Below are 21,649 nucleotides of genomic sequence, written 5' to 3'. Positions count from 1 at the left end.
GTTAAACGGCATCATGGCGTACCGCGCACAGTTCTGAGCTGTGCGCGGTCACGTCAGGATGCCATTTTGAAGCGGGAGAAAAAAAAGTTTGTCGAAATGAATTAAATATCACTTTCTTGATAGGCGTGATTGCCTAGTTGTCTACAGTTACAACCAATAAACCCACATTGGAGCGCATGCCAAAAAGTGTTTTGGAATTTAACAGAACCAATAGATTTTGCAATTTTAACCTGCTCAACAACATAGCAACCATAGTCTTAACACAACCTTTAGATGCAAGTCCATGAAGGCTTTGGATAATTTTAAGATCCATGATGCATTAACAATTGAATAGAATTACTTCTGTCAACAACTACAGCAACAATGCAGCACATAGCAACATTTTCGTATAGCACATCCACAATGGCCGCCGGACGTAGTGCGCGTTATCAGGTACACGTTTTAACGCGATAAGATAATCGCGTACTATAAAAACCGTGCAATTTCACGTCAAAAACATGTCAATCGCACCATCTGAGCGGTAGAGTGAAGGTCAAGCTCCTGCAAATGATAGAACTATTTGTTCCCTAAAATTGGAAGTGGCATCATCTGTATCAACATCATATTTAGTCAGTCAACAATGCTACAAATGTCATCCAGCTTTGGAACGTGGTAGCATCCTAATCAGGGACTGTAGTATCTACACATCATTATTAGGAAAAACATCCCAGCAAACAGGCTCATGCGTGCTCGTATCTCCACCAACTTTAGCTCCAGATTACTATTTTTTTTTCAAAACATCTAATTGTAATTTAAGGACAATCTCTCTAAAGGATTTAAATAGCATTTAAATGTTTTCTCTAGGAACATATATTTACTACATAATCAAGTCAAGGAGAGGCACTTCTCACTGTCAAATCTGTAACTTCCAACTGCGGACATAGAAGAACGAATTGAAGTGAGTACTATAATTCTTTACTATGTAGGAGACACTTACCTTAAGCGAATCGATATTGAAATTTGATTTATAACCTTGCTTTACAGGGCAATCTCCTCATTGGATAAAAAATCACAACATCAGTTACTTATACAAGTAAGACTGTCTAAGCACCAAAATAAGGATCCATACATCTATCTCTAGTTCTAACCATCCCACCTCCTGAGGAACCACTCATAAACCAGAGTGGGGAAACACATGTTGAGGACTGCTAACAACTATACAACAAGGATAATTAGTGTAATCTCCAACAATACTATTAAGGACACTACCAAAGGATTGGACAAAAATACCTAGACAACAAATTTACGAACTAACAGAAGGACACCATTGATATTTTAAATTTTACTGCCAAAAATAGCATCTTTTTTATTACACGGAAACTAATTATCCTCAAAAAACTGGGAAACCATCAAATCAATGGCAGCCAGTTTCTTTGCACCATGTTTGGACTCAATAAAGACATTTTTTTGGCAAATGGTGAAGTAAAACTATTTTGCCACAAACAAATAAGTTTGTATCTATATGATTTTTTCTCTTTTGCCTTTTCAAGGAACACTTTAATAAACCTTTGAAACACCATGAATTCATATTGTTTTCAGGAGGAGCACAACCTAGGGATAATACTTTTTCTTGTTTTGAATATATCTAGTCACACACGCATGTCTGCGCATGCGACCAATGCAGGAGTGGCTGGCGAAACAATGGTCTCAGGCAAGTGTCAGTGGGACGACCAAGTGGTTGTTTCGCCAACATTAGTACAAAGCCTACGCTGGTGGTCAAGAGAAAATCTGTTAAAGGGAAAACCTCTCCACGATCCGGAAGCACAAGCGATTGTCAAAATAGACGTGTCAATCTCTGGGTGGGGGCTCATTACCTTCACCACACAGCACATGGTCTGTGGACCCAATTCACTGCACAGAACCAGATCAACCTGCTGGAACTACTAGCAGTACTCGGGGCACTTCAGGCATTCGAAGTGCAACTGACAAACCAGTCGGTTCAGATTCTGACGGACAGCAGAACTGCGATGTTCTAGATCAACAAACAGGTTGGTGGGGGGCACAAACTCTCCAAGTCTGTCCAAGTTGGCACAGAAAATATGGAAATGGGCACTCAGATGAGGAATATCCCTATCCTCACAACACATTCCAGGTGTACTCCACACTCTATCAGAGTCTCTGAGCAAAGATCTCCTACCAGAGGAACACGAGTGGCAACTAGACTCAGGCGTCGTAGACCACATCTTCTCTCAATGGGGTTACACCACATCAGACTTGTTCGCTACAATAGAAAACAAACAATGGCCAGACTTCGCGTTCAGGTTCCCCCAAGCAGACACCAAGGAGAACGCCCTATGGATGAACTGGTCAGGGAAATTTGCTTATGCTTTCCCCCCGACTCCATTAATGAGCAGGATTGTGAACAAGATGCACAGAGAACAGAGGACGCTTATTCTAGTTGCTCCTATGTGGGAGAGACAACTGTGGTATCCACATCTGTGCAAACTGGTGATGCGCGATCCCATCAAACTCCCATATCAACCCAACCTGTCAACCCAACACGGGGGAACAGTGCACCCTATACCACACTCAATGAACTTGACAGCATGGCTCCTGAAGTAAGAGTTCAGACTCCTTAATTTACCACAGCGGTGTATAAACCAAACACTAGACACTGTTATTTCGACAAGTGGAGGAGATTTGTAATTTGGTGCCAGTCTAAACAAATAAACCCCATAGAATATGTTTAACTATATGCTCCACTTGTTAGACTCTGGGTTAGTATTCAACTCTATAAAGGTCCGCCTGGTGACTTTATCAGTTTATACCACCTCTCAGAGTAAGGTATTGTGGTGGAAAATTCCAGTCATTAAGGCATTCATGGAGGGAGTCAAGAGACTACACCCTCCTATTTCAAACCCACCACCAGGATGGGATTTCAACATAGTACTAGCAAAGCTCATGGGGCCCCCATTCGAGCCTATGCATAAGTTTTAAACACCTGCCATACAAGACTTCCTTCTTAGTGGCTATTACTTCCATAAGAACAGTTTGTGTGAATTGCAAGCATGGTCAGTGCACGACCCTTTCTTTATCATGCATAAAGATAAATTGGTTTTACATACTCCTCCTAGGTTCTCCCCTAAATTCATTTCTAAATTCCACATGCACCAATCTATTGAGCTTCCGGCTTTCTTTCAGAGGCCAACTAGCTCAGCTGAGGTAAAACACCACACACTGGATGTGAGGAGGGTGGTTCTTTACTACGTAAACAAGACCAGACCGCTTAGGAAAACAGATCAACTGTTTGTCTCCATAGCACTAGGCAGAGAAGGAGACCGCATTGCTAAACATGCCATCTCCAGATGGACATCTGGGTCATCTTCGACTCCACACTTTCCTTCTCTCCTCACATCTCTGACGTCTCTAAGAAGTCACACTACCAGCTGCACCTCCTCACAGGTATTCTCCCTTTCCTCTCCTTCCCCCAGAAGCTCACTGTCTCCAGAGCTCTGGTTCTCTCTAGGCTGGACTACTGCAACAGCCTCTTTCTAAATCTGCCTGCGTCTACTCTCTGCAACTCATCCAGAACAGGACTGCGAGACTTGTCCTTGGCCTCAAGCTGAGGGATCGTATCCCTCCAGGACTGAAATCACTTCATTGGCTCCCAGTGGCTGCGAGGATTAAGTTCAAAACCCTCTACATTGTACACAATGCCTTCTGGGGCCTGGGACATCAATACCTTCAACTCTCTTCCCAAATATCTTCCTTCTCGGGCCCTTTGCTCATCCACCTCCAACTCCCTCGGGGTCAGTCGCTTCTCCAAGCAACGAGTTGGTGGTAGATCTTTCCTCAGCTGGGGCCTCCCTCTGGAACAGCCTCCCTGCCTCCCTGAAACTGGAGGAGAACCATCTCCGGTTCCGGAACCACCTCAAAACCTTTCTCTTTGCTTCTGCTTTTTCTCCTTCTCTCCCCTGCTGACCTCCTGGTTGAAACTGTACTGGTTACCTGGCCACCCTCTGATCTCTGGCCCAGGTCACCTCCCCCGCCAGTCGCACACTTGCACTGCCGTCCTCGCAAACACCGCACTTGGGGACAGTTTTCTGTAACCCTACAGTCCCACTACCAGCACTTGATACACGATTCCTGTACTTACCCTTGCACCTTCCACCGGCTGGCCTCACCTTTACTATTGTTATTTATTTGCTTATCCCATGTACTGAACTGTTCCCCTCCCTTTTCCCTCCTGCACTTCCCCCTTCCCCTTTCCCATGCACTTGCGCGATCTGTATGATACCTGGCCTAGTAGGATAGTTGTCTGTCTGCCCTCTGTTTCACCTCCCTTGCCTCGTCGCGCCTTGAAACACTTGTGTATAGGCGCGTTATAAATGCCATATCATATATCGTATCATAGCATATCATAGTAAAATGTATTCAATTGTGCTATTCATTATCAAACAAGACACTGCCTTTTACACCAAGAGCTCACTCTAGAAGGAGCATTGGAGCTACTCTGGCTTTTATCGCAAATGTCCCATTAGACAGCATTTGCAAAGCAGCTACAGGGAGCTCAGTACACCCTTTCACTCAGCACTACTGCATTGACGCACATTCCAATACAGATACACAGGTGGGACAAGCAGTTCTAAAACATCTATTTGCCGCTACTCCTCCTAACCCACCACCTTCTCCGGACACTGCTTGCTAATCTATGCATATCATGTGATCTAAGCAGATTCCACAAGCCTCCGAAGGGATACATTACTCGCCATAATCGTATTTCTGATGCTTGTATCTGCTGTGGTGCATAGATGTTATGAGCTTTCTGCCTATATCTGCTTGGATACAACTGTATTCACACTACACTTCATGCCAGAACAAAACAATCTGAGGGACCTCGACGCTAGATGGACCATGGGTACAGTGGACGTCACACTAGGGATAGTATTACTGGCACGCCCTGTCGACGTCTCTTATCGAGTTTCGAAAACAACAACTGTAATACTCTGCAGCTTCCACTAGATGTCGGCCTATGCATAGCATGTGAATCTAAGCGGATACAAGCATCAGAAATGCGATGACGGTGAGTAATGTATCATATAATCAGCTTGTGCCCTCTTACTGCTTTTCCTGTTTCACTAAACACTTTTTCTGCTCTGGGATCTTGCCTCGCTTTTCTTCAGTATATACACCCAAAAATAAGCTGCTTTTTTATATCCATCCCAATGATGTGGCCGGTGTTTGCATCTGAAGCAGTATCATATCCGTGCCGTAAGATGAGTGCTTGGACCTTCACATAGTGCTGCTGGATTCTTCAGACCCACTGTTAAAATAATTAATTGAACTTGTGATGATGGATGTGAGACCTTAAAGTGTAGATGGATGCACATGTGCTTCTGGCCTCCCTGAATGAAACACATTTCTTGGGACCAGCCACAACTGTTGTCTCATTTTGGAAAAGGGCTGATACTAAGCTCCTTTCTGTTGCCTCTCATGTAGACAGACATTTGTTTAAAAGAACCTTCTTGTAACAGTTAATTTTTATTAAATGTGTTCTGTATTTGATTATGTACCACCTTGTGTTCTATTTTCAGTAAATCTGTGTTCAAACCCAGATGATAAATTGCAGATTTATCGGGATAATTTTGAGAAGGCCTACCTGGATTCAACAGAGAGGTTTTACAGAACGCAGGCCCCTTCATATTTACAACAGAATGGTGTGCAAAATTACATGAAATATGTAAGTCCAACATTGCTAATTTCATGCTTGGAAATGTTTGCGCTATCCATGGCACTGTATATAACATAATTAATGTTCAATTTCTGGGTAGGCAGATGCCAAGTTAAAGGAAGAAGAAAAAAGAGCACTACGATATTTAGAGACACGACGAGAGTGTAACTCTGTGCAGGCTGTAAGTATGATCAAGTTGAAAATATTGTTTACTGAAGTGCATGGTTATAAAAGGCTGGGTGTTCTAATGAGGCTACAAAGCTGTTTCAGTGGCTCACATTTAACAGAACACGGCAAACCTTTGAATTTTCATATATTGTTGTGCCTATATCGTTTGACTTTTCTCTGTTCCATGTAAGAAATGTCACCTGTGGATTAGATATAAAGGGTTTCTAATGCTACCAATAAAGTAGGATAGACTTATCATTTTCTAAAAAAGAGCCTTGCCTAGAAGAATAAAACACTGTTGTACCCTTTAATTCATTGACTTGCTGTTTTAAATATCGTATTGTATGCATTTTCCTTTTGATTATACATCTTATTATATGGCACACCTTGCATATTAATATCTGGTGCTTGAAGTGTCATGTACTTACCAGTGGAATGTGTCCAGGGGTTACATGAGATCTTAAAATATTGCTTTGTATTTCCAGAAGCTAATGCTTACGTTAGTGCTCTTTTGTGGTACGTTGTATGAAGTATTTTATAGAAAGGAACCTTTTTGTGTGACCAAAAGCGAAAATGGGGCCAATTATGCTGCAAATGTAAAGAAGTATTCAGTACATTTGTGTTTTTTTTTAAATGATTATGTATTTATTTAATTATTTTTATTCTAAAAGAACCTTTATAAATTTAGCATCAAAATTACACAATCATTTTACGCAGTATAAAAGTTAGAACAGTCTATCAGATATTTCTATTCACACGGAACTTGAACTATGTAGGGTTATCAGTTTTAGCGAAGTACTTTCTAAACTCACTCCATGTATCTTTGGGGTGAGTTGTATACGGCTGTGTTAAGACATAAGTATCTTAGCATTCATTAACCCGGGTCAACTCCCGGAGCCATTTGTTGGTTGAGGTGGGCGGCACGCTTTCCATTTTTTCAAAATAACTCTCTTCGCCACCATGCATCCCATATTCAGAAGCGCTCACTCGTCTTTCTGGTGTGTCCTGCCAATCCGTGCTGACATCGGGGATGCAGTCAGACATTTCCCAACAAGCTGTGTCATATATATATATATCTATCTTTATCCGTTCCCAGTATCTCATTACGTCGTGGCAATTCCATAGTATGTGTATATATATCCTGCCTGCCCGTCCCACATCGCAGACACAGGCCAGAATGGTCCGGGTATATCTTTTGAAGTGTATATGGCGTGTAGTCTAACATATGGTGGATCTTGTATTGAATGAGCTTCATCCGCATATTCATAGATACCATTGTAGTGAATCTACACATCGTCTGCCATTGCCCCACCCTGATCTCATGGCCCAACTCAGCCGCCCACTTCTTGCGAGAGGGGTCCTGCTCCACTGGTGGCGGTGTCAATATTTCTCTATATAGGGTGGACAGGACATACCGACATCCGTTGGCCAGCAATTTATTTTCTCGGGGTTCTCGCTGGTAGCATTCCCTCCTGTCTTGTACTGCAGCTCGCAATCTGTAAAACTGCAGCAATTCCACTCCCTTAGCCCCCCCCCATGCTTATGCTTCCAATTCTCTTAATATACAAAACTTTCCTTCAGTAAATAGGTCTCCAACGGTGTTGTAGGCTAGCGCTCTCCGCCGTCTACACATTGCAGTGTACCGTGTGAGGGAGAGGTGAGGATATTTCCATAGTGGTAATTCACGATAATATGGGGCTTTAATATTCTACAGAAGATTTGCCTCCTGGCTTACAATGTAACCAGTACTGGATCAGATGGGCAGTCGTCACTGTATGTATCCTCTAGTTTGTGTCCTCATTTCCAGACCGTCTGCAGCGCCCCGCTCCAGTTTAACATGTGGCGGGTCCTCATCCACACCATACCAAAATGTTGCAAATTGTGCTTGGGCCGCCATCCAGTAGAATTCAATGTTAGGCCGTTAGGCAGAAACCTGTGCAGTTCCCTTAGGGACCACTGCAAAAGATTTAGGACTACAGGTGTTGGCAGTAAACCCACTTGGTAGCAGTCTGTACCACCCAGATTTACCTGGTAGCTGTGGCTGAGCAGTCAGACTTCCCTCAAGAAGAGTTAGTCAGTATGCAAAGTATACACAATAGGCACTCAGATACAACAATACAAGCAAACACTGACCAGAGCTTTGGTATCAAAGTATATTATTATTTATTTAAAAACACACTGTTGAAAACACTCCAGCACTCTTATTGTAAAATATTCTAAACACAGTTACTATTATAATATATACATCCCTTTTTCCTTATCAGATAAGTCACTGTAAAACACCACTTATTTTCATACCGAGGTGAGCACTTAACTAGATGGCACTCCAATAAGTTTGTGAGAAAGGGAGGAAAAAAGACAGAATATGGAAAGGTACACCACTCTAAGATTCAAGAACACGGTTAGCAAGGCAGAAGAGCAAAAGTCACTGGTGAGCCAAAGTCCAAAGGCTGGGCCCACTCTTGGAGAGAACAGAGCACAAATGCGCCCAAGATCACACAGTTACACTAGGCTTAGAAAGTCTTGCAGAGGGTTCAAAAAGAGTTTAGAGAGGCTTAGGAAAGTTTAGCCAGGGTGTCCCAGGCTAACCTTGGTTCGAAAGCCGGGGGCTAAATCTACCCCGTACAGTCGGTAGCAAGGGAAGCCAGGTGGGACACGGTACCTTAAGTGGGAAGGATCCTCCAGCGGTGGCAGTTGTTCCTGGTAGTGGGTGCAAGTTGCGTCGTCGTCCAGGGGAAGAGAAGATCTCGACTTGGAGGAAAGATGAAGGTTGTTGCACCACCAGGGAAGAAACCAGCCGTGGAGTTTTCCAGTTAAAGGTGGTACCTTTGTTTTGCGGTTGTGGTAAAACATGGTATCCCGGTTGCCGGGGTGCTTGGCACAGGCAAGGCGGCCACGAGGTACGTCGGGAAGGCGAAAAGACAGTGAAACTGGTTATCCCCACCAGTCAAAGGAAGAAGACTCTCCGGCGGGAGATCTCCTCTGTCGTTGGGAAAAGTGGTGAGGCAGTCCAGCAGGGCTCCACCGGTGGTGGTGTCGTGGCAGGTCGGCTCAGCTTCTCCCTCGTCGGATTCTTGGGTCCTGTGGCGACTTCTGAAGTTCCAGTCCCCAAAGCCCTGCTTTTATGCAGCAAACCCCCATTTACTCAGCCTAGCTGTCACTCAAACATGCTAAGTGGTGAGCCGGCCGGCTCACCACTTGGGCCAATCAGGATGGAGTGCGACTTGAGTTGCCTAGGCAACTCAGTCCAGGGTGCCTAAATTCCCCTCCACCCCTCCTAAGTATCCCAGACCGAGTGGCACCACTTTGGAGGGCGGGCTTCTGTGGAGAAGCCCGCCAAAAAGTGGAACAAAGGGCTCGACTTGGGTTGGAGTCACAGAAGAGAACACAAACGCCATTTTAGAATCCGGTTTTGGCAAAAAATACCAACCAGAGAATTAATATTAATTAAATAAACAGGCGGTATGTTCGAGGCTACCATAAATAATTAAATAAAGATAGTAGCCTAAAACAATGGGAAATCCCATAGGAAAATATTCGCGGTTGAATATAAAAAGTAGTATCCACTGCCACTAGCCAAAACTTGATCAAGGGGGACGGAGACGTGCCCCCTCGACTAACAGATCCTGGGGCAATCGAATTGCCCCAGCCAGTACGTCCACAATATGATGGTTTGTACTGGTTCTGTTCAGAATTTAAGACTAGTAAAGTCAATGGTGACTTTGCATGCCCTGGGAGACAGTAGTCAGTCCCAGGGTATGGAGTCTAAACTGGGGGGTCACTATGACACCCCTGTGTCACTGCACTGAGGGTGCTGTGTAACACACATCACAAAAACACATGAAGCCCTATGGGGTAAAAGACCCCATAGCCCATTAAACACATCTAGATCCAAAGAAACACACTCAAATCATGTCCAAGAGTGAGGGTAAAAGAGTCTCACTCTTGGCAGGAGAAAAAAATAAACCCCAAAAATCCAGCAAAGCTGCTGGGGGACTCACTAGGTTAGGAAATTCAGCCTAAACAGAGAATTCTCCCTAACATAGGCCCATTAAATCCCCCCAAATTATGAGGTAGTGCCATTGATGCCCACTTTTTCTGCACTACGCCTAAGTGCCATAGGAATTGGCACATGTTTTTAGGGAGATCAGTGAAAAAAAGCCTACTAAGCCATATGGGTACTTTCACAAACGTGTAAATTATTTTAGGGACTAATATAATTTTAATTAATGCCTATCAACTCGCTAGTGAGATGGGCAACTGTACCCATTTAGACATTTTAGTGTTTACATAACTTACTACAATCTTGTATTTATCAGTAAATAAAGTATCCGTAGATCTAGACCCTGTGATCCCTAGGTATTTCAATGTGTTCAGTGACCATCTCAGCGGTACACTTATTTGGTGTCTAGGGGTGTTATCCGTCAGTGGGAATATCTCAGACTTCTCGGAGTTCATTGTGAACCCGGAATGTTTCCCCATGCTGTTAATGCCTTGCATAATGGGTTCTAGGTTATGTTGCAGGTCTCTTAACATATAGCAGAACATTGTCCGCATATAATGATTTCGGGGGTCCCGCTAATCGTATACCCTTGTCCCTGTGCCGTGAGCGGATGAGATCCGCCATGGGATCTATTGCCAATGCGAATAGCATAGGTGACAGCGGGGCAACACTGTCGTGTCCCTCTCCTGAGTTCAAATGGGGCTGACTGAGTCATATTGGTCTTAACTGTAGCCATGGATTTCATGTACAGAGGCTTGATGTAATTTATGAAGGTGTCGCCCAATCCACATTTTCGGAGCACTGCAAATAAAAATGGCCAGAACACCATGTCAAATACCTTTTGAGCATCTAATGCGACGGCCACCGCGTTGGCCATAGGGGATATGTGAGTCATGATGTTAAACAGCCACCAGAGATTAAGTGATGTTGCACTACTTGGGACGAAACCGGCCTGGTTGCTATGTATCAAGGTAGGCATGAAGGGCAGTAGTCTCTTGGCCAGCAATTTAGCATACAACTTAGTGTCAAACGTATCAGTGACGGAGGTCTGTAGGAGCCACAGTCCTCGCTTGGTTTGTTCAGCAAAAGTAGTACAGCCACAACAGCCTCGCATAGCAACTGTGGTAATTGTCTCTCTTGCACAGATTCCTCCCAAGGTTTCAACATGTAGTGCGCCAGGAGCGCCCTATATTCCATATAGAATTCTGCCGTGAGCCCGTCTGGACCCTGCACTGTGTTTCTTGGAAGTTCTTTGATGACACACAGTATTTTCTCTGCCGTGACCGGAGTGTTTATTTGAGCCCTGGCGCTTGACAACAGAATGGACCTAGGAATGTAATCTAATAGTTCCTCAAGGTCTTGTTTGTCTTTCGACTCTTGTGCTTGGTAGAGTGCCACATAGAATTGTAGGACTATCACATTGATTTCCTACTGAGTGGCGCAGAACTTGTTGCCCCTCTAAGCACCTATTATGTAAGTCCGGACTCCCTCCTGACACACCAGTCTGGATAGCGTTCTTCCTGGTCTCTCGGTCTCTCGCCCGCTCGCCCTCTCCAAGCTGTTTAACAGCAGCCGGTCTGGCGAAATACTTCACCTTCCTGTCTGCCAACCATCAGAAGTCTTCTAACTGTGCTTTTATAGCGGCTAGCGCAGAGTGGCTAGGACCGGTCATATAGTCCAGCTTCAGTTTCTTAAGCTTGTCTTTGCTATTGGCTATTTCTCTACGTATGGTGCGGAGTACCCTAAAGGGTAAAGATGGCTGCTCTTGATAGGGGTGTGGGTCCAGATTCAAGGTAGTATTCATATCTATGCCCCATATAATCGGAACAGATGAGTACCCCGATATTACATCTGCCAGCGCCAAATAAAATCCCGGACCATCTAAATTAGGCCCATATGAATTTACCAATAGGACCTCCCTGTTGAGTAATTAACAGTGTAACACAACATAACGGCCCTCCGGGTTCTGTGTGATCGCAGCAGTTTGAAAGCAACTTGCTTATGTATAAGTGTCATCACCCCTCTGGACTGCGTTGAGTAATCTGTGAAAAACCTATTCGGCCCCCATCGCCTAGCAAATGTAGCGTGCTTTCCCCCCTTCGTGTGGGTTTCCTGCAGAAACAGGATCTGGATGTCATGCTGGTTCACTTGAGTTATCACTCTCCTTGCTTTCACGTTTCCCAATCCACTCACATTCCAACTTAAACCGTTAAGAATCACCAGGGTGAGTGAGCGTGCAGACATTTCTGTAGCCTGTGTAAACAGGCACTTGTACCCTCATACCAAGTCGCATATAAACACACATTCTTTTTTGTGAGTGACTGAAAATGTTTTAACCAATATTTTCCCCAACTGTTCCATCACAACCCCCCCCACCGCCCTCCCAATCAGGGCCATGTACCCCCTACTAAACTCCCCCCTTCTTTAACTGTGGCGCTCAACCCCAACCTGCACCAATGCAAGTCAACAAGTAACAGCAACCTTGCCTGGTGGTAGCTGTCTCAGTATCTGGACACCCCAGCGGCCGCTCGCCCATCTTAACAACAATATATATTCAAGTGATCACAAGCCGTATTAGACGGGTACAGTATATCATGTGTGCATGCCTAGGTACTATGTCTAAGAGGGACAACATCTGGCCAGCAATTCTTTAGTAGATCAAGATGAGCTTCAGCAGTTTAATAACCTAGGTCATCACCGTTCACCGGCAGTCAGGAAGGATCAGTATTTTGGCCTCAATATATGCCAGGGCCTCCTCCGGGATTGTAAAGAGCAACGTTTTCCCTTGGTGCTGAATGCGCAATCTGGCTGGGAAGAGCATGGAGTAAGGAGTGGCCCTCTCGTGGAGCATTCATTTAACCCCCATGAAGGATTTCCGCTCCATCTGGATGGCGTTGGAGAAATCTGGATAAATGTGGAGTGTTGTGTTGTCATATTGCAGAGGACCCTTCTCCTTGGCTAGACGTAGCATTGTATCTCGGCCAATGTAATTGAGGTGTTTTGCAATGATTCCTCTAGGCGGAGGACCAAGTCTTGGGCGTGCATGCAGGGTTCTGTGGGCCCTTTCAACTACAAATATAGAGGGAAAAACCTTGGTCACTGAGTAGCTCTTTCATTAGATTTTCAATTGCTACTTCAATTGCAGTGCGTCCAAAGTCTTAGCGGAGCCCCACGATGCGAATGTTGCACCTCCACGATCCATATTCAAGGTCATCACAATGTTAGTTAAGGCTCTCAAGTCTGTGGCCATGGTTGTTACCTGCGACCTGAGGGCGTAGACCTCATCATCTTCAGTTCCAATGCAGGTTTCGAATGGATTGTGTCCTCCCACGTAGTCCTTATATTTGATAAACCCACTTCCAGCTTGCTGGCCACGGAAAAGATTTCACAGTAGAGAGCGCTGTGCGTCGACATGCCTCGAGTGGTTATAGGTCAACGGATCGACTGCAAAGGATCGAATGACAAAAGGTTCGAGTCAATAGTCTAAAACAAAAGGTTAGAAAAAATGTTTGTTTTTTTTAATATTTTTTGTTGTTGCCCCCCCTGGTCCCCCTCTGGTTACCCCCCCCCCCCCTGCCATCCCAACGCCTGTTTTTGCATTCGAGCCTTTTGTAATCGATCCTTTGACGGGACACCGCCTCAAGTCGGTGTCCATCGAAGGCCACCGTATCGGCTCCGACGTCACCATAGGTATAAATAGTCTCGTGCAGCGTCTGTTGCTCAGTTCTGTTTTTCCGCCCTTCGTAAGCCTCGGAGACACAATGCTCGGTTCCTCAGTAAATTCTTCAAAAAACTTTGATTTCCTTGAAAAATCTTCAATTCTACGATGGCATCTTCGTCCGCTTCGACGCCACGATCCGGCTTCAAAAAATGTCGGGATTGTGGAAAAAAGATGTTGTGAACCGATTCTCACAGGATCTGCCTGTGGTGCCTGGGCTCAGAACACCAGTGTTCGGAATGTGAGGAGTGTGTGTCCATGACGGCGAAAGCCTTGAGGGAGCGTAGGGGGAAGCTGGAAAAAGGTAAGACCGTTAAATCATCTACCCCTTTGAAATTATCCTCGGCCGAGTCGTGACATTAGTCTCCCCTCCATCGGACGAAACAGTCCTGCTCGAGATCTCAAAATGGTTCTCACCACTCATCTAGATCGAGACATACTAAGAAGAGGCATCATAGATCACCTTCCTCTTCATCTTACTCTCCAGAAAGGGTCACCTGCCCCACTAAAAACAGCTCTCCAGCTAAGTGGGAGGAATTTTGCGAAAAAATGCTAAGGGTCTTCGAGAATGTGGCCTTGTCCCCCTCAGATGCCTAGAGGTGATACCCCGGGTGAAAGACCCGAAAAAGAAAAATGCTGTGAGTTGTCGACCTCGGCAAATAAAAACCCTTGAGTGCGTCATGAACCCTCGAGTAAAGACCAGGATCCTTCGCATAAAACTGCATCATCGAAGCCATCGTTGAAGGTGCCTTCAACACACAAGACTGTGTCGTCGATACTGTTGTCGACCCCGATGAGAGAGTCCTTCGAAGCCTTATGTACCGACCGCACCATTGGTACTCGGGGCGTCGAAGGATCCTTCAAAGACGTTGAAAGGGGCGTTGACGACATAGAGTAGAATTCCGATTCTCTCAACGATATCGAGACCATACTCGAGTACTTCAACGCCGTTTGTAAGTTTGTCGAGACCTATGACGTCTACATCGACCACTACAAACCTATCTCGAGCAGTGTCGACAAATTGGGCTCCCTCATCTCTTGAAATGGGTTTTACCCTTTACCCACGCTCTGACTACTTCAGAGCTTTTTCCTCTATCTATGAGGAAGGAGAAGAGTCTGATAATGAGGGGCCTTTTGGCTTAACAACTACAAGGGTTCCTATTCCAGAGGAACTAATATCTGAGGAAGTTAGATTAAGAGATCTTCAGGACTCTTTACAAGATGCCAGTGGCATAGATACCGCTCCAGAGGCTGACTTTGCCAGACCTGAACCTGGAGAGCATGCAGAAATGTCTTGCAGATCTCTTATGGCAAGAATTATGGAGTTTATGGGGTGGTCAACACCTGCACCCTCTTTCCAACAAGATGACCTAACAGACATCTTAGATAAAGGGCCTCAAGAAGACTCTTGTCCCTTTTCATGCAGCATTACAGAGGAAAATAGCTACAAATTGGTTAACACCGGAGGTTATCCCTGCAGTAAATAAAAAGCTCTCTGCGAAGTACAGCCTGTCGGCCTCAGATCCTGTGTACTTAAGTAAGCATCCAACCCCAGAGAGCTTAGTAGTGCAGGCTGTGACGTTGTCAAGTAGTAAATCGGCATACCCCACTATACCACAAGATAGAGACGACAAAAAATGTGATGCCATGTCAGATTTGCGGGGTTCCAGAAATCTGGTTTTGCTCGTGATGTACAAACCATACTTCTGAATATGCCTTTTGACGGCACCTCACTATTTGCCAAGAAAGCTGATGACAGTTTGGAGAAATTGCAAACCTTCAAAGCGGCAGCCAAAACCCTTGGGGCTGCAATTCGTCAAACTCCAAATCGCCCCACAGGTACGTCCTGGAGGGGCATTTGTTTTTACTCCGCATTCAGAAAAGAGAGGGCAGCCAGCTCAAAGGGGCCAGAGACGATTCACCCGTGGTGGACGGGTCAAAGGCACCAAGTCCGCATCAGCAGGTGCTGCTTCAGCCGCTCCTAAACCCCTCTGAGGTGTCTCCACACAAAACACCAGTAGAAGGCAGGTTAACTCAACATCTGACAGAATGGCAGGCTATTACATCTGATGCTTGGGCATTGGAGACAATTTCCCAAGGTTACCGCCTGCCTTTCCTACATACTCCTCAGTCATCCACCGTGGAACAACTCTTTGCAGTTTCAAGACCCGCTCCTTATGCAGGATATCTCAGACCTGTTAGAGAAAGGTGCCATAGAACCAGTACCTGTAGCGGAGAGGAACAAAGGTTGGTACTCTCCCTACTTCCTAATACCATAGAAGGACGGAGAATTGAGACCCATCTTGGACTTGCGAGAATTGAACAAATTCCTCAGGAAGGACAAGTTCAAGATGGTAACCCTTTCCTTTCTCGAATCCTTCAGGCCCTCCAGTTTCAGGATTGGTTGGTATCTCTGGACCTTCAGGATGCTTACTTTCATGTGCCAACATAACCGCCTCATTCTTATAATTTATTGGTGGATCCTAAGGTGTTTAATTATGGCTCAGGAGCATGTCACTTGACTGTAGCTGTTCCTCTCCCTCACCCAATGTGGCCGCCGCTGGATGCTCTGTCATGTTGATGTCTACGCGATCTAGGTTTCTTTCTTAACTACACGAGTAGCACCACGCGCGCGCTCTCCCTTGGATACTGTGGTTGCCGGAAGGCTGGTAAGCGGTCTGCTTGTTCTTTTGATACGGTCCCTGTGTTTCAATCAGTCGCTTTCACCTAATTCTGAGCTTGTTTCCCCTTTTCTCTCTTGTTAACTGTCCAATCATCTACTGACAATGGATACGTGGTTCATCCTGAATTGGTTGATTATTGCATTTTTACGGGCAACAATTCCCTTTCGTACGTGGATTACTGCAGAATTCCCTTAATGGTCATTGCAATAGCAAGTAATATTAAGGTAATTACTTTTCATATTAAATGTCGTGAAATTTGGTTGGCTTTGGACGTAACAGATATGGCAATAGATAATCTTTGTGGATTGTTTGTTGTACAGATTCTTCTTGGACAAGGTTCATCGGTAAATATATTTAGCCAGTTTTGATCAATTTAGTTAATTGGTATATTAATTCATCTATGGTTGTTTTGATCACCGCACACACTTATTTTCTTACCATGTTGTTTTGTCATCCCTTTTATTGGTTTGGAACCGGATGGATCCTTTTATCAAACGGTAATTGACTGCATGAAAAATGTTTCATTATCATTTAATGTCATGTCAATTTTGTTGTTATGTAATACACATTCATTTTTTGGCCAATTCCCCTTGTAACCCCTTGGTGTTTGCCTAATTGATATGATGTATATACATTAATGAACATGCTATTGTTTGTATATTTGCAACTATGTACAGCCTTTGAAAAAGAGCTTTGCTCGAAACACGTGTCAGGCTGCGGAATGGAATTAATAATATAACTCAACTGTTACTGTATTATTGTTAATTGGCGCAGTTCACTGATTACATTTAACTTATCTCTCACTGAGGGTTCTTGGTCCTGGCACCCTCACAATTTCATGTTCAACGCTGCCTTTTTTATATTCTTAAAATTGAGCATTAGCGCTGGTTGTTCACACAGACCTCTGGACCACACTGTTTTATGTAGATTGTTGGACTGAGTAGAGTGCAGTGTGCATTAGGTAGAGCTAGTGGTTAGGTGGGCTCAATATGACCCCATACTACCATTTCATGTGGCAAAAATAGGGTTGCAGCAAACTGGGAGAGTCCAGCCCTGCAATAAATAAAAAATCGGACAATAAAATACAAGCCATCCAGTAGCGACCCTGGCTACCTGTCAATACATCCAACTCCGGAATGTCTAGCAGTGCAAGCGGCTACATCTGCCTCCTCTAAGCAAGCTGCGTACCAAACCATACCCCCTGATAGGGATAAGCGCATTGACGCATGGGCAAAGAAGGTATTTTTGGCTAGCAGCATGGTTTTAAAGCGCCTCCGGAAGTGTAGGACTGTTGGGCAGGAATCCCTGCTACGTTTCACTTCTGCTTTACAGTGCCAGAAATTGAAACGGGACGTCGGCAAGAGGAAGTTTACAGCCGTGGAAACTTTGTTCCATGCACCTACGTCATCTTTTCAAGTAAATATCAGACACGGCTTGGATTTGTGCTGGTGGACTTGTGTTGGTGTTAGCGTGGGGGCGTAAACTTGTTGGCCTCATTTTGATAATATCTTCTTTCTAATTGCAGCTCCTCCTCTTGACCCACCCACTGTCGCTCAGCCTGTCCCATAAAACTCTGGTCCTCACGCGAGATGCAGAAGTATTCAGAAGTGTAGGACTTTTGGGCTGTTTGGTGGGGTGGCGACGGTGGTGCGGGCCAATAAGCTGTAAGTTGAATTACGTTGCTTCTAGCGTTAGCACGCTGGTTCACTCAGGTCTGGTTGCGCTCTATGAAAATATTTGAAATTGACCGTGTTCTGGTTGAGGTGTCATATTACTCGATCAATATGTCTATAGCTACTGTCTATAATTCACTGCAATTCTAAAATTAAGTTGAGTGCAATTACGTACGTGGTTTTAAGACCACCAAGTGGAAGCATAGGGCCCTATTAAATAACTGTGGCATTTGAAGTCCTATGCTGCCCGGATTAATTTTGCCGCTCACAATATATTGTGATATTAAGCAAAGTCTGTGGGCAGGTTTGCACGAACTGCGTAGCTGTTTTGTTCAGAGTGCACTTGGGAATTTAGGCCCTTATATACCACTTTATTAAGTGTAGGTCAATCATGTTGGGCAATTTGCGTAGTGGGAAGTTTATTAGAAGTAAAGTTGCATAGAGGCTTAAATGTCACTGCGCCTATCCAACTACATGATTCTAGTGTGGAGCTAGTGGTCCCTATGATACAAGCTACCCTATATGGTGAACGGGCTATGGATGCAAACACAGTCCCAAATAGCCAACAATCACTAGCCATTGAACCTAATGACAGTATGAATGATCCTTTGCGTACACCAGCATGCAAGCCACAAACATGGGCCATGTTTGAAAACAGTGAAAATGAAAGAGTCGGTGTATGCAAAAGGAAAACTGTCTGCTGGGGAAGTACATCTGCAAATAAACTTGAGCTGCACGAAGACGTTTAAAAACTGCATCTCCTATGTTTCCATTTTGGCCTCTACCCTGCTAAATGAATGGGAAAAACAGTGTCCAATTTCCTTTAGCCCTACATCGCTTGCAGTTTTCTTACCCACAGAAAATTTGACATTTTCGATAGAGGACATAATCGCTGCTATACAGAGTTTGAAAGCTTCTAAGGCAGCCTGTCCAGATGGGATATCATTGTGCATCCTAAAAGATGACCCAGATTTTTGGGTAGCCTTATTATCCACCAAATTTGCACATAGACCATCTTCAAAGTGTATGCCAAAATCATGGTTAACTGCGATAATTATCCCCATTTTTAAAAAAGGGGATCCTAGCAATCCTTCCAACTTTCGCCCAATAGCCCTAATGGACGCGGCGGCCAAAATATTTGCCCTTTTATTGCTGAAGCACCTCCAAGTCTTCATTCAGGAAAACAGCTATTCCAAGCACCAAATAGGCTTTCGTAAAGATATGGGGACCTCGCTGAATGCCATCATAATAGCACATGTTTTTGCCAAATCTAAGATCACTAACTCAGTGCCCATATATATTGCAGCGTTAGATCCAACATGTGCTTTTGACACTGTACTTAGAGAAGTGCTCTGGATGAAATTAATAGCTCTTGGCTTCTCAAAGAGGTTGGTGCAATTGATTGCTTTGTTGCATTCAAACACAACCTTTCAAGTGAGAGTCACAAAATCTGGTGCACTTACCTTAATGATTCCCACAATGACTGGTGTCAAACAAGGCTGCAATTTAGCGGCTACCCTCTTTTATTCATATATTTGTGACAAGAATAAATTGTGGCTTGGGCCATCCATGTACCTGTTAAAACTCAGCGGTGGGGGTGTGGGGGCTAAAATTACATTGGCTTTGTATTGCTTGATAGGACCCTACATGGCCTTCAAAATAAGCGAAATAGATTTAATGAATATGCAACTGAACACAATCTTTTGGCAAAAGCAGAATCTCAAATCATTATATTACGTAATACATGGATCAAAGCTTATTTCGAAGGGATTGTGTCCTCCGACGTATTCCTTATCTTAGATATAAATCCTTCAGCTTTGCTGGCCTCGGAAAAATTTTTTCGCCAGAGGGCGCTGCGCGTCGATGATCGCCGAGTCGATGACCCTCGACGGCCTCCGTGCCGACGTCGACGTCATCCTGCCTATAAAGGCCGCGCGCAGCGTCCGTTGCTCAGTTCCGTTTTGTAGTCCCCAGTAATGTTTTTGGATTAGACTAATCACCTTGAAGGAGCATAGGCTGCAAACCCACAGGAAGTCATACTGCGGGGATGGATGGGAGGGTCGATAAGGAATACGTCGGAGGAACATCCCATCGAAAGAACGTTACAAGGTAAGAGTAACTAGTTCTTTTGGTACATGGCGGGGGTAAGAATAGAGCGTGCAAATGGAATTCGATATCTTGGCTACTCACTATCCGATGTGAACTCTAGCAAATCTTGGGAGACGTGCCTAAAAACCAAGGCACGGCAGTTGGCATCCATGAGTCATATTTAGGAAGTATTGTACATTTTCATTGCTTCCGCTTATCCACTTTTATTTACTAAAGATTGAACCTATTATACTATTTTGTCTAGACATTTGACTTTTGGAGGTCGATTGTATACTAAATAGTATCCCGGGCAACTTATGCAAAAGTACATTGGGCTTGGCACCATCAGTGCCGAACTCTATAGTTCGGCACGAAATGGGGCTTTCTTAGTTGGCAGCAAGGTGGACATGGAGAAAATTGTGATGATGCGCCAAAATACTGTTACTGCCTCGCAACTCACTCTTTCAGGATCTCAATGAGCTCTTGATGGTTGGCACCCTACCATTGATGGTGAAGTTTAAAGATCAAATGAATGAAATATTATCTAGCATAAATTTGTCGATTGAAGATCTGAAGTTAGGTTTATCTAAAGTAAAGCGCAAATTATGTGAGCTGGACTGGTCCACCACGTTAGATTTAAATAAACCTTATAAAACCTATGCAGAGTATGCATTGATATCAAGAAAGGGAGAGTAGCGATCGCTTTATTTAATCAAATGTCCTTGTAACAAAGTTAGAGCTTAAATCTCAATTATTATAGTTCTATCAGTTCCATACCTTGGAACGTACTGAAAGTTGGCAGCAGGGTTTATCGGCAAGTAGGGACTTGAATTGCCACTTTTGTCCGAGTGGTACTCCGTTTGAAACCCTTAAACGTTTGGTGGTTTTATTGCTCGCATTTTGAAGAGGATAGGCGCAAATTACTGGGAATTTACTATCTTACGGCAACTGACATAGCACGAATTGCATTTTAGGAAAGATGTTTATATGGCAATAGCATGTGTCTGAATCTGGTATTGGCACTTGTGCTCTTTTAAAATCGAGGAAGCCTTATTAAGGGCAAATGAACAAGTGGGCAGGAATATGCTATAATTAGCTATGATCAGGATCTTCTGCTATGTGGAAAATTAAGAGTTCGGGAATTGAGGGATGTGATGTGTTAAATGAAATGTCTCTGTACGAAATGGACTTATGTATGAAGAATTAGAAGTATTATTTTTTTTGTTTAATTTTTAAAAATAATTGACCGTATGTAATGTGCGTTTTATTGTGTTTCTATTTTAACAGGGATCCCAGTAAGTTAAATTCATTGTACTAAAATGTAAGTTGTATGAACAAGGTAGAGGACGGGGGCGTGGCTTGGAAGCCATGTGAGAGGACGCGCTCTTGGGAGAGCTCCCGGAGATCCTACATTTATCCTGTGCAATAGTGCATTGGCACTAACTCCCGCGGGCCAGAAACGAGAGTACCTGTCCATGAATATGAGCTGCACAACTATGGAAGAGCTGAAACCTCCACAAGCCCGGCAACGGTAGATAAATGCCATCGAAGTTCCTGGAGTCGCGGACCGGACGGAGTGAAAATGGCGGCCACACCGGACAATGG

General features: G+C 44.3%; 1 protein-coding gene across 1 annotated transcript in view; it reads left to right on the top strand.

Annotated features, from left to right (window-relative positions):
- CUL5 (cullin 5) overlaps positions 1 to 21,649 on the top strand; it is a 1,916,374-nt gene that overhangs the window by 515,024 nt on the left and 1,379,701 nt on the right. Inside the window, exons 6-7 of the mRNA XM_069640617.1 lie at positions 5,574 to 5,719; positions 5,811 to 5,891. Of these exons, the coding sequence (XP_069496718.1) occupies positions 5,574 to 5,719; positions 5,811 to 5,891 (227 nt within the window). The remainder of the gene's footprint in view (positions 1 to 5,573; positions 5,720 to 5,810; positions 5,892 to 21,649) is intronic.

Source organism: Ambystoma mexicanum, chromosome 7q (genome assembly GCF_040938575.1).
Source record: "Ambystoma mexicanum isolate Mex_15411 chromosome 7q, UKY_AmexF1_1, whole genome shotgun sequence".
In the NCBI taxonomy this organism is placed as follows: Eukaryota; Metazoa; Chordata; class Amphibia; order Caudata; family Ambystomatidae; genus Ambystoma; species Ambystoma mexicanum.
This window is presented reverse-complemented; position numbering and strand designations above follow the sequence as displayed.